The sequence below is a fragment of the Cheilinus undulatus genome, linkage group 14 (genome assembly GCF_018320785.1).
Source record: "Cheilinus undulatus linkage group 14, ASM1832078v1, whole genome shotgun sequence".
In the NCBI taxonomy this organism is placed as follows: Eukaryota; Metazoa; Chordata; class Actinopteri; order Labriformes; family Labridae; genus Cheilinus; species Cheilinus undulatus.
In genome coordinates, this window is record NC_054878.1 from 38,212,800 (window position 1) to 38,224,689 (window position 11,890).

The window sequence follows — 11,890 nt, forward strand, 5'->3', positions numbered from 1 at the left end:
GAAACCACTTTTAAGAACTGGCACTGAGCCCTTCACATTACGTTCACATTTAAACTGACAGAGTTTACTTTTTATATTGATTTTAGTTTATACCTGAAGTGTCCTCAGGGTCACCTGTTGTACCTGCTCTCTGTGGAAAGAGGAAAAGTTAATAACTATATTCTCACTAGTTTGGTTCTCATTGTTTTTTCCAGCCTGCTGAAGTGAAACTATCATGTGATCTGGATCAGGAACAGAGGATCAGATAAAAAAGCTTAAAAGCTTTTCTTCTTGGGAATGTTTTTGCTGCATCTCTCACATGAAATCATGTCCTGTTCTGTTCTTCAGTACTGACATCACTTTTATGTGTTTGTTCCCCACAGCTCTGTCACCGGGGTCAGGTGAGGATGTTTGGTCTCTACTCTTCTTCCTTTTCTGTTCTTCTTCACCTCTTCTTTCATATTATTGTTTATTTTATTCTCCCCATTTCTACTGTTCCTATTCCCTTCTGCTTCTATACCATATCAATGTATTTGTTTAGTTCTTAATTATCTTGTTTGTTCTTGTTTGTTTTTCTTCTTATTTTCTTCATTTATTTTGTCTTCCTCCTGATTTTTCCTTCATTTTTTCCTCATCCACACCGTTTCTTATTTTCTTTCTCTTCTTTTTATGTCTTCTTTTCTCCTTCTTGTTATGATTTTTTTCCACCTTTTTGGTCTATTTTTTCTTCTATTTTTCTCACATCCTGTCCTCTGTTCTTCTGTTTTCTTTTTCATCTTCTTCTTTTTCCTTTCTTGTCCTCTTCCTCCTTTGTCTTTTTCTGTTGTTGGTGATCTCCTTCTTCTACGTATGTGGGCTGTTTTCTTGTTTTTTTTAATATTTCTTTGTCCTACTTTTCTTTTCCTTGTCTTTTTTCCTATCATTTTCTTCTTCACTTGTTTTCTTCTTCCTACTTTTTTATTATTTCTCTTATCTTAATTTTCTAGGTACTTCTTTTTCTCATTGACTTTTCCTCCTCCTTGTATTTTTATTCTTCCATCCTTCTCTTATAACTCATCTTTTATTTTTCCTTTCCCACTTCTCTTCTTCTGTCGTCTTTTCTTTTCATTTATTTTTCTTCCGCATTTCTTCTTCCTTCTCATTTTCTTCTTCTCTGTCTCTCTTTCCTCTTCTTCTTCCTCCTCCTGATGCATTCACCTTGAGACTGCCTGCTTCATAATCTCTACATCTGAACATTACCTGAACTGTTTCTAGGTTACAGTTTTCAGGTTTTTTCCTGCATGTGGCCTCATTTTCACGACTTCACCCATTCAGTGAACTGAAAATAGACATTGTGCAACATGGCTTGAATGTCTTCATAATACTTCTTTTATAATTTATATACAATGACTGTAATTTACTGTCTGATTCATCAAAGAAAACTCCTCATCGCCTAACTTTGATGACAGGGAATTATCTGATTTTTCCTGCTGAAAAGGAAGGCAATTTTCCATCTGAATTTCCACTAATTTCCTCCTCCTGAAAGCTTTGGCTTCTTTGTTATAGAACAATAGCTCCTATTTTCTGATTGGTCTGCTGCTGTGCTACAAAGCCAAACATTAGCCTGTTAGCACTTCATTAATGCAACAAGCAGGACTGGGTTTTAATGCCTCTACATGTTTTGTGTCCATCAGAGTATCTGCGGAGTATCTCTCTGCCTGTGCCAGTGGTGGTGGAGGACACGAGCAGCAGCAGTGAGTATGGCTCCGTCTCCCCAGACAACGACCTCAACACCAACCCCTTTATCTTCAAGCCCAGCGTAAAGTGCTACAGCGAGAGGGATGTCAAGGGGCCACGCTCGCTCTTCCTTAGGTAGGACAAGAGAGACTCAGGTTAATTTGTCAAAAGGTCAGGATGATAATGTTATAATAATCAGCATTTTTTCCTCACATTAGAGTGACACTGTGCTTGTTTATGATTTTGCTGTGATTAAGAATTACTCTTTGTTGAGACCCCTAACATAATCAGTCTGAAGGAAAATACCTGTAAGTGCAAATTATCAGCGGTTTCTGTCCTTTTCAGATTGTTAAAACCTTTGAAAAATCATTAAGTACAATGCATTCAGAAAATATTCAGACTATCTTCATTTTATTCAGTTTTTTTAATGTTACGGGTTGATGCCACTATTGTTTTAATTGATTTTTTGCATGAATCAACACTCAGTACCCCATCGTGACCAAATAAAAGCAGAATTTTAGAATTTTTTTGCGAATTTATTAAAATAAAAACTGAAATAAAACACTGGCATAAGTATTCAGACCCTTTGCTCAGTACTTAGTTGAGGCACCTTTGGCAGCAGTCAGGCCTGGAGTCTTTTTGAATCAAGCTTTGCATACCTCAATTGGAGGATTTTTTTTTTTTTTTTGCCATTTTTCTCTGCAAATTCTGTCAAGCTCGATCAGGTTGGATGGAGACTGTCAGTGGACAGACATTTTTAAGTCTCTTCAGAGAAGTTCAGCAGGCTTCAAGTTAGGGCTCTGGCAGGGCCACTCTCACAGAGTCCCTAAGCCACTCCTGTTTTTCTCGGCTATCTTTAGGGTTATTGTCATGTTGGAAGGTGAACCTTCAGCCCAGTCTGAAGTCCTGAGTGCTGCAGAGCAGGATTTCAATTTGTATATTTCTGTACTTTGTTCCATTCGGCTCCCTGACCAGTCTCCCAGTTCCTTCACCTGATAAACACCCCCACAGCATGATGCTGCCAACACCATGCCTCTCTGTTGGGATTGTATCAGGCAAGTGCCTGATTTTCTCCTGATACAACATTTAGAAATAAGGTCAAACAGTTCAATCTTTGTTCCATCAGACCAGAGAAACTTGTGTCTCACAGTCTAAGAGTCCTTCCAGTACTTTTCTGCGAACTCCTAACGGGCTTTCATGGGTTTTGCACTGAGGAAAGTTTTCCATTCAGCCACACTAGCATAAAGCCCTGATAGATGGAGGGCTGCAGTGATGGTTGTCCTTCTGGACCTTTGTCCCGTCTCCACACAGGATCTCTGTTGCTCAGTCAGAGTGACCATTGGGTTCTTGGTCTCCTCTCTTCGACGTTTCTCCTACTTGGAAAAAAAAAAAAAAAAGGAATCCAATAAACCACAACAACCACTGACTGTTTAGTAAATAAACTTTATGATGATTCCTTAAATTCAAACAATAAGTGAGATGTAGGGATGGGCATTCAGCAAGCCAAATCTCTACATGACCTCAAATCTTTAGTGACGCCACAGCATTACAGTGGTGGGGCAGGAGAGTTATGAGGGTGGCAGAGAATAAACCTGGTCCATCACAAGTAAGCAGCACAAAACATGAATGAGCAACAGAAACAGAAAGGCAGCCTCCAGTAGCAGTTCCTTCTGCATTACATCGCTGTCTTTCATGTAATATCAGGTGTTTCCACTGCAACAATAAACAAGCCCTGTTAATCGAGATTAATCTTCACTGTTTCTTTGTTTATAGGCATAAAAACTCCTTACCATAGCGTCTTCCTGCTGCTGAAAATGATTTGTTCAAATTACATCCACAGATTTAAGGTTTTTCTTTCTTTGCAGCATCCCAGTGGAGAACTTTGAGGACCACAGCGCTCCTCCATCCCCTGATGAGAAGGATTCTGGTTTCTTTATGCTGCGGAAAGACAGCGAGAGACGAGCGACGTTACATCATATTCTGACAGAGGACCGGGACAAGGTGGTGACCAACCTGATGGAGGCGCTCACACAGGTGGGTTAAGGAAAGCACCACCACTAATTAGTAGTGTAGATTAAAACTGAATTGTATGCCTTCCACATCCTTTTCACAATGATGTCCTCCTCCAGGGCTCAGAGGAGATGAAGCTGAAGCCGCAGCACATCTCCACCCTCGTGGTCAGTCTGGCTGACTTTGTTCGCATGGCGGATAGGAAGATCATTGCCAACACCCTGTCTCAGCTGAAGCTGGAGCTGGACTTTGACAGCACGGCGATCAGTCAGCTGCAGGTCGTGCTGTTCGGCTTTCAGGATGCTGTACGTAAGAAACGCAATACACTGACACTGACAGTGTAGAATCAGGCAGACAAAGGGAAGACACAGGAACAGCTGAGCAGCAGTAACAAACAAAAGCCAAGCTGTTCATTTGAAGCTTCATCTCTCACTAAATACTCTCTTCACATGCTGCTCACTTCTCCTGCAACAGAAACATGATCTTCTATCTTTTATTCTTTCTCTGTTTGCAGGCAGAGCTGCTTTCCCTTTGCATAAACTGCAGAACACTTCAGGATAATTGTTGTCATTTTACAGGAGCTGCAGGCAGCAGCAGGCTGCCATGTTGCTGCTCTGCCTGCAGAGATCACAGAAATAACTGAGAAATATATTAAACCTTTGGGAGAGGTGTTGAAAGGGGCATCTATTAAGGACTTAATGCACATTATGTAAAAATAAAGCCGATCTGCTCTCCTCACTCAGAAATGAAGTTTTGCAGATGGAATGACTTCAGAGCAAGTGCTTGTTTTCATGTTTAAGGGCTGTTGCATAATCGTGCAACAAGATGAAGCTCTGATGCCTCCTGCTGGTCATCAGGTGAAATATCTTATAGCAGAAGAAGAGGAGTGATGCAGCCGGGACTCTTCATTGATGTATTAGCAGTGCATGAATCAAAAAGTGCAATAACTAAGATGAATCATTTCCAAGAAAACTGAAGTTTCAGGGAATCCAAATGAGCAGCAGGTAGCACAGAGAAAATCTATAACAAAGGTAAAAAATGCATATGAAAGGAAATGTATAATATTAAACTCTAAAGGACAAATGTCTATAAGTAAAAAATATTCCAAACATGATTATGTGAATGAACTAAATATATGGCATTAAAGCTGAAAATTAGTGGTAAGAATGTATTTTCACTATGAAACCGTTCATGTCTTCAGGTGAACAAAGTGCTGCGAAACCACAACATCAAGCCTCACTGGATGTTCGCTCTGGACAACATCATCCGGAAAGCTGTTCAGACAGCAATCACCATCCTGGTGCCAGGTAATGCCAATGGAGTCTGGAGCCAGACTTAAATAAGTTATCAGTGTTCCCTTGAGGCAGTGCTGCCTGTTAAATTTAGCCTGATGCTACAATGTTTAAACACCCAATACCCTATCATGACAAAATGAAAACAGAATATTTTATTTTTTGCAAATTTACGAGAAAAAAAACTGAGATATTAAATTTGCTATTTGGACCCTTTGCAGAAACACTTGAAATGCCGCTCAGGTGCCTCACATTTCTCTAGATTGTTGCTCATTATCTTGTCATGAAACTTGATGTTAATTCATGGCAATGAAGCACGTACTGAAGTACAGTCACTTGGTGCCCCAAAGTCCGAAATGCATCATAAGTGCAAAATGTGAACAGGGCTCCAAAAAAGGAAGGTTGGGGCAAAAGATCTGCATGGATTAAAACTAGGGCTGTCAGTATTATTTATGAAGTCAGACCTCTGATCCATGGAGGGTTGGCTGTGTGATCTCATAATTATTACTGTACCATCATCATATTTTACTCTGCACAAGGAGGTCACTCTTTTCATAATAAATTAATTGAATAAAGAGGACTGTTTTCCCCAGAAACAGCTGCACAATGGCTCAGCCTCTATGTGTGGATGATTCTTTGCAGCGGCTGAACACAGATGCACAAAAAATCATTCATAAAACAAAACATTTCTTCTATCTTAAATAAGAGCCATTTGTGAGACTGAATCTACAGTTTGTGAAATATGCTGATCACTTAAACTTTGCAGTTTGAAGCATATACAGCTGCACCACAACAGCAGCTGTAGCCCTCTGTGGCGTAGCTCCAGCCTCTCAGTGCACTTTCAGAACTGATAGGGATGCAAGTTCAATAGTCTTAACAAACAATAGTGTTATTCAACCTAGTTCAACTGAGCAGCTAAATTGTTGAAAACATATCTGTGCAAAGGCTAAAATAAAAATCTGGGATGTTTACATATATGGTTTTTAATTAATCATTTTTCTTTATGTATAGTCAGATCAGATGATTGTTTGGGTCTTAAAGCTAGTTCATACCATTACTTTTGTTCCCCATTTTCAACCTCATTGGATGGTTGGTCAACTCTGTCAAGTGATGGTTTTGTTCAATTTACAAAAAAATACATTATCCTCAACTTATTTGTTAAAATACCAACTAATCTTTATATTATAATGACTAATTTATTTACTAAAAGATTTGTTAAATAAGGTTAAAATTTGAGAGTAAAGGGGACATATTATGCAAAAATCACTTTTTCAGGCTTTTCTAACAAAAATATGTGCTCCTGATCTGTCCACAACCCCCCCAAGAATCAGAAAAATCCATTCTCTCCTTCCCTCTCTTTCTCCACCTTTTAGAAAATGTGTGCTGAAACCAGCCGTTCTCAGGTTTTCCCCTCATGATGTCATGTGGGGAGTTAGCAACCCAAGGTTCAATTGGCCATCCCCGCTTGGAAGAAAGTTCTGCCCTCCTCTCCTGATCCTACTGTCAGCTGCCATCTGAGAGGAGGATCAGGAGAGCCACATCCACTAAGCCACATCCATTTCCTGAGAGGGGCGGAGTCAGACAGCTCTGTAACAATTAAAGCCACAGACACATAAACACGTCGTTCTGAGCAGGGCTGAAATAGAGGGGTTTTTATACATGCAAAAATCCAATACTGGAATGCTTTTGAAGCAATGGACTTCACAGGCATGTTTTGGGGACCAATGGGACCAATATGAACTTATCTTAAAAGGGTAAAATATGTCCCCTTTAAGTTAGAAAACCCTAAATTCAGTGATGAGTGACTTAGAAATTTAAAAAAGCATTTTATTACTAAATGTCATTACTGAATACAGTATAAAATCACTGAATATTTTACATTTGTGTTGAATTAATAAAATGAAAATTAAATACATTTTAGTGCATCTGACACAGTTGACAAAAATTCAAGATATGATGGGCAAAGAAAGACATATTTTGGAAAAATCTTGAATTAAAATCTGCTTCTCCACACAACTGCTGAGACCACGACCTACACAAATCACCACCTCAAATTACTGTAGTTAAGTTAAAGCAGAAAGTCAAGTGTTTTGTCCCCTTTCTCAATTTTGCATGTTTTTCTGCACACCCAATGGAAAAATACAGACCACAAATAAAGACTGAAAATTTAATTTTACATTTAAAGCCTTCTATATAAGTGTTGTAAAACAGCTGATTCATGTGACTTGCTATGGATCAATTCTGAGATCAAAATTTCCCTTTTCTAAAGTTTTAGGGGGAAGACTTACAAGAGCCACACAGTGAGAATCATTGGTCTCTAAGTTAGTTAGAGAGCCCACAGACTTCGTCAGTAGTAATTTTAAAATAAATTTGATAACCTCCATGTTGGGCCATGTGTGCAAAATAAAAAAAGGTATGTGCATCTGTCTGAGTGTGCTAACACACTGAATCATCCTCATTACTCCAGTTGGTCCGTTTGATGGGCAGCCTTCAAAATTTCCCTTTATCCTTTAAAAAATTCTGTCAATGACGGAGAATTTTCAGTTAACCGTTGCTGTGAGCATAAACACATTGATTGAGATGGGATTTAAAATTTATGTTGTAAATTATTCTAATTCAGTAAACTGTTTGAAATCCATTTGGTTGTCTCCATAATTGAATCTGTGAAATCATGTTTTGTTTTTATGTGTGTTCAGAGCTGCGTCCTCACTTTAGCCTGGCGTCAGAGAGCGACCCAGCCGAGCAGGAGGATGTGGATGACGACGCAGAGCCTGAGAGGAACTCCACCCACCAGAGCCGCCCGCTGCCTGTCGCCGCTCATGACGACACGGTGGCAACATCAGGAGTCAGCACACTCAGCTCCACTGTCTCACATGAATCCCATAATGCACAGCGGTCAGTGAGCATGGAGCTGGGCCGGATGAAGCTGGAGACCAGCAGGTAAGACTTCCTGAGTTTACATAAAGTAGAGCAGCATGAGGATTTGTTTTTAGCTTTAGGAATAAATCATCCTGTATGTCCTTGTTTTTATCTCAGGCTGCTGGAACAGCTGCTGGAGAAGGAGAGGGAGTATCAGGCCATCCTGCAGCAAGTGCTGGAGGAGAGAGAGCAGGAGATCAGACTGCTGAGGCTGCGATCTGAGCCCGCAGGTAGAAACTTCTCTCCTTTTTAGTACATACAGGACTGTAGCATAGTTTCTGTTACTTTTACCAGTTTTCTTTACATTTTACATCCACTATTGCTCGTAGAGGGCGCTCGTTTTTCTCCCACGGCTGATCTCTAGTTAAAAAATCACTAAGTAATCAGGCAGTGCAAAATAATATCTATTTTTCACTGAGTTTGCCTAACACATTTTTGCCCTCAAGATCACTATAATTTATAAAATGATGACTTGCTGAATATTTAAACAAGCTGTGGAATGGCCGGTGGATATTGGCAAAGCTATAATTATGAAATGTGTGATTTTTAATTTGCTGATGTGGTTTAAGGCTTTGATTGTGGAAAGGCCAATAAAATATTGCATGCATCTCGTCTTTTCTCATTTGATGATATTGATTATTAAAAATGGACAAAATCTTTCAACAAATAGTCCGTCTCTTAAAGAAATGAATGTGTGCTAAGAACATTAACTGGTTTGAAAGGAGAGCATTACATACTCTGTTAAACATGTATTTATGAAGTCATGATCAATGTTAAAACACTTCATGGGGCTTGTTTCTCAAATGAATTGCTGCCCTTTTTGAAATAGTTCAAAACCATCTCCAAACCAAGCATATAAACGTAAACAAAACCTCATAAAATCCATGGTCAAAAACATTTGAAAAACAAGGCTTTACCAAACAATTACAACTTCTGATCGTCGTACTTGAGGGATTGTATTCACGTTTAAAGTGTTTAAATCTACACTTTTGTTCAAGACCTTTGCTATGTGTTCCCATGTCAATCTTTGAGTGTCTTGTGTGAATGAGTAAACTTTGGCTGAAGTATTTTATTGTATTCCCATACAGACGTCTCCTCATCATCAGATTGTCCAGAGGGACAGACGAGTCAACCAGCAGAGAGACATGAAGACCCTGATCTGACCGACTGGTTGAGGCTTTACGGCGCTGACCAGGACTCCATAGATAGAGTGAGTCTCTGATTTGAGTCTCTTTTAAGTAATGATGAATCAAGACCAGCAGATTATGGTTGTTTAAGTGTTTTCTGCATTCCCGTGAGGCCAGTACATGGTAAAGCATTGCACAGTTGCAGTAAAAGAAGACATAGCAATGTGTTTACACTCCTCTTTTCATGTGTTGTTTTTTTTTGTTTTTTTTTTTTTTTTAGATTCTGAATGAGCAGTACACACTGAATGACATCCTCCACGATGTAACAAGAGATGACCTGAAGAGTTTAAGACTGAGGTACAGGCTTTTTCTTTTTGGCTTTAGATGACAGATAAGTGATGGTCTCACTTCTGTATTCAGTCATTTAAATATTCATAGCTTTCACCTGATGTCACACACTTATGGAGCCTGGTAGTCAAGAACAGTTTCTTGTTGCTGTCCACTAATGAGAAGCTGATAGCCTTGGTTGCCACTTACATGTTTTTACTTTTTAATTTAATTTTTTGAATGAAGAAGTTCAACTGAATGTGACTCTAACTCAGTGAGTCCCAATCTTTTTTTTCATTTGCAATATCCCAGCATAATAGACCTACTTACTTAACAGATTGTTGCCAGAAGATCTATGTATAAGCTGTCCGTTATGATGACAGTGTATTAGAGCCACTCTAAAAAATAAAATAAAAAATAAAGTGAATCTGTTCATTTTTAAGAAAAGAAATCTCAAAAGTTGTAATTCAGTAAAGTAGATATCAATTGTGTTGATAGGGATATTATGTCCGTACTGGATTTCTATTCTCATCCCTATTGTTGGGTGATGTAAACCTGTGTCATTTAGGAAAATTAACATTCCCGATGCTACAGCTCCACACAGTGGTCAGTGGTAGCTGCTTCTGTCCTTAGCTCTTTTTGCCCTCACATGACTTAATGAATATGAAATGAATATTCTGAGACATTTCAGAAATCCTGCCGCTGTGTTTGTATCAGTCTGTTTCCCTGTTGTTACTCTTGGCTCATAAAAGAGAACTCAGCACTGAAGTGGCACTCTGTCACAGCAAGGGCTAAAATTGGAAGAGATTTCTGCACTAAAGAAGGCGAAACCATGAGTGCCTGATCTACCTATTAAGGGCATGTCCGTTTTAGAAAAGTCTTCAATAAAGTTCAGTTAGTTAAAGATTTACCCGAATCAGCCATGACAAGGTTTGTTAAAAGAAATCCAGATCACTCTCATTGAGTCCTATAAAAATGTTGTCTATTAAAAACTATCAACATCTTTTTGGTGTCTTGTCAGAGGTGGGATCCTGTGTAAACTATGGAAGGCCATCACCGACTACAGGCAGAAGCCAACCTGAGGCCTTACGTGGTAAAAACCACTCCGAGACATCCAAGCTTTTTTTCCCAACAGCTCAGTATTCTCCTCTTTACCTCAGTATTCAAAGGAGCCACACTTTAAGGAGTTTGCTGAGCATGCAGAGCATACTTCAACCAACATGAAAGAGAAACTATTCGACTGCTCTTGTCAGAGGATTTTGATACTTTTGGAGTACAAGATTTTGGGAGAGAAGGCCACTTTGAAAGCAACTATTTCTGAGAAGTGCCACTAGTTTTGCTACAGCTGACAGACATTACACAGCATTTTGTTACAGGTCAAACTGTCTTTATGGGACAATTTGTGTGAAAATTTATGGATGAAATCTTGAAAACAGTCAAGACTTTTCTTCTGTTCTTATGAGATTTACTGTTTACAAAACTGGAGCCTGACCGTTTTCTGATACAAGCCTGAGACACAAAGACTACATTCAAAAACCATCTGTACTATTCCGTTTTTATCACAGACGTCTTATCACTACTTTATTTAAATGTATTTTTAATTTAATCGCTATGATAATTTGAAGGACGTCAGTGCATGCCCTGTTTTTTTAATCCAGACTTATTTAAACCTTTTCCATATTTTCTTTTTTAATCTTTTTTTAATTTTATCATGTAAATATTGTGTTATACAGACTAATATGTGAAAGACATTTATGTACCTAGAGAATATGTTTAACATAAATACGCTCCATGTGGATTGGACCGAGTCTATAATGAACACATTTTAGAAATTAATTGTAAAATATTGTTTTTGTAGTGTCACAAATCAAATGACATCGTATTGAGTTAGTAATTCTCACATCATGTTTTTATTGTTGTTCTTTGACAAAATTGTGCTAATCTCGCTTGTGTAGATATGATGATTCAATTGGATGTAATATGTTGTGATGAAAATTTTGAAATGCAAAAAAAAGTTTCATACAGAGGAGCCTTGACTTTTTTTTATTTTAAAACCTGATGTCAGAATTTGCGAAATAATCATGGAAGTGCGTCCATTTTGTTTCATATCTGAAATTATTCAAGATTTTTTGTGTCAAATTGTTCAAATAAAACTTTTCATCTTGAAACTGAAAGAAATGTGGGAGATTTTTTTCTTATGGGGTATGATGTGTCATCAATGTAAAGATGAATCTGAGATTTTTCTGTTTGACTTGAGATATACAATGTAAATAATTGTAGCCCAAGGATAGATCTCTATGGTACTCTTGTGCTAATCTCCATAAAAGATGACTTGACAGTTTCTACTATAGCTTGAGTTCTGTTTGTTAAATAGTTGTGCAGCCACTTACATGCCATCTCATCCAACCTGATGAAATAAAAATCCTATTAAAGGATTTATATTGGAGCAGAAATTTTCTTGGCAGTGGTTCTCCAAGCTATTTTTTATGGGTCATTATTTTTTTTTACTACAAAAGAAAA

General features: G+C 38.3%; 1 protein-coding gene across 3 annotated transcripts in view; it reads left to right on the top strand.

The window, feature by feature from the left end:
• map3k5 (mitogen-activated protein kinase kinase kinase 5) overlaps nt 1-11,544 on the top strand; it is a 121,826-nt gene extending 110,282 nt beyond the window's left edge. For 2 of the 3 annotated variants that reach the window (XM_041805065.1, XM_041805066.1), the window contains 10 exons: nt 363-380; nt 1,653-1,830; nt 3,561-3,729; nt 3,825-4,010; nt 4,907-5,012; nt 7,694-7,937; nt 8,034-8,146; nt 9,005-9,126; nt 9,324-9,400; nt 10,392-11,544. In XM_041805065.1, the coding sequence (XP_041660999.1) occupies nt 363-380; nt 1,653-1,830; nt 3,561-3,729; nt 3,825-4,010; nt 4,907-5,012; nt 7,694-7,937; nt 8,034-8,146; nt 9,005-9,126; nt 9,324-9,400; nt 10,392-10,452 (1,274 nt within the window). In that variant the 3' untranslated portion in view covers nt 10,453-11,544. Of the gene's footprint in view, nt 1-362; nt 381-1,652; nt 1,831-3,560; nt 3,730-3,824; nt 4,011-4,906; nt 5,013-6,370; nt 6,552-7,693; nt 7,938-8,033; nt 8,147-9,004; nt 9,127-9,323; nt 9,401-10,391 lie in introns of those variants that run through there. The other variant, XM_041805067.1, reaches the window with a different exon arrangement.
• The last annotated feature ends 346 nt before the right edge of the window (nt 11,545-11,890 follow it).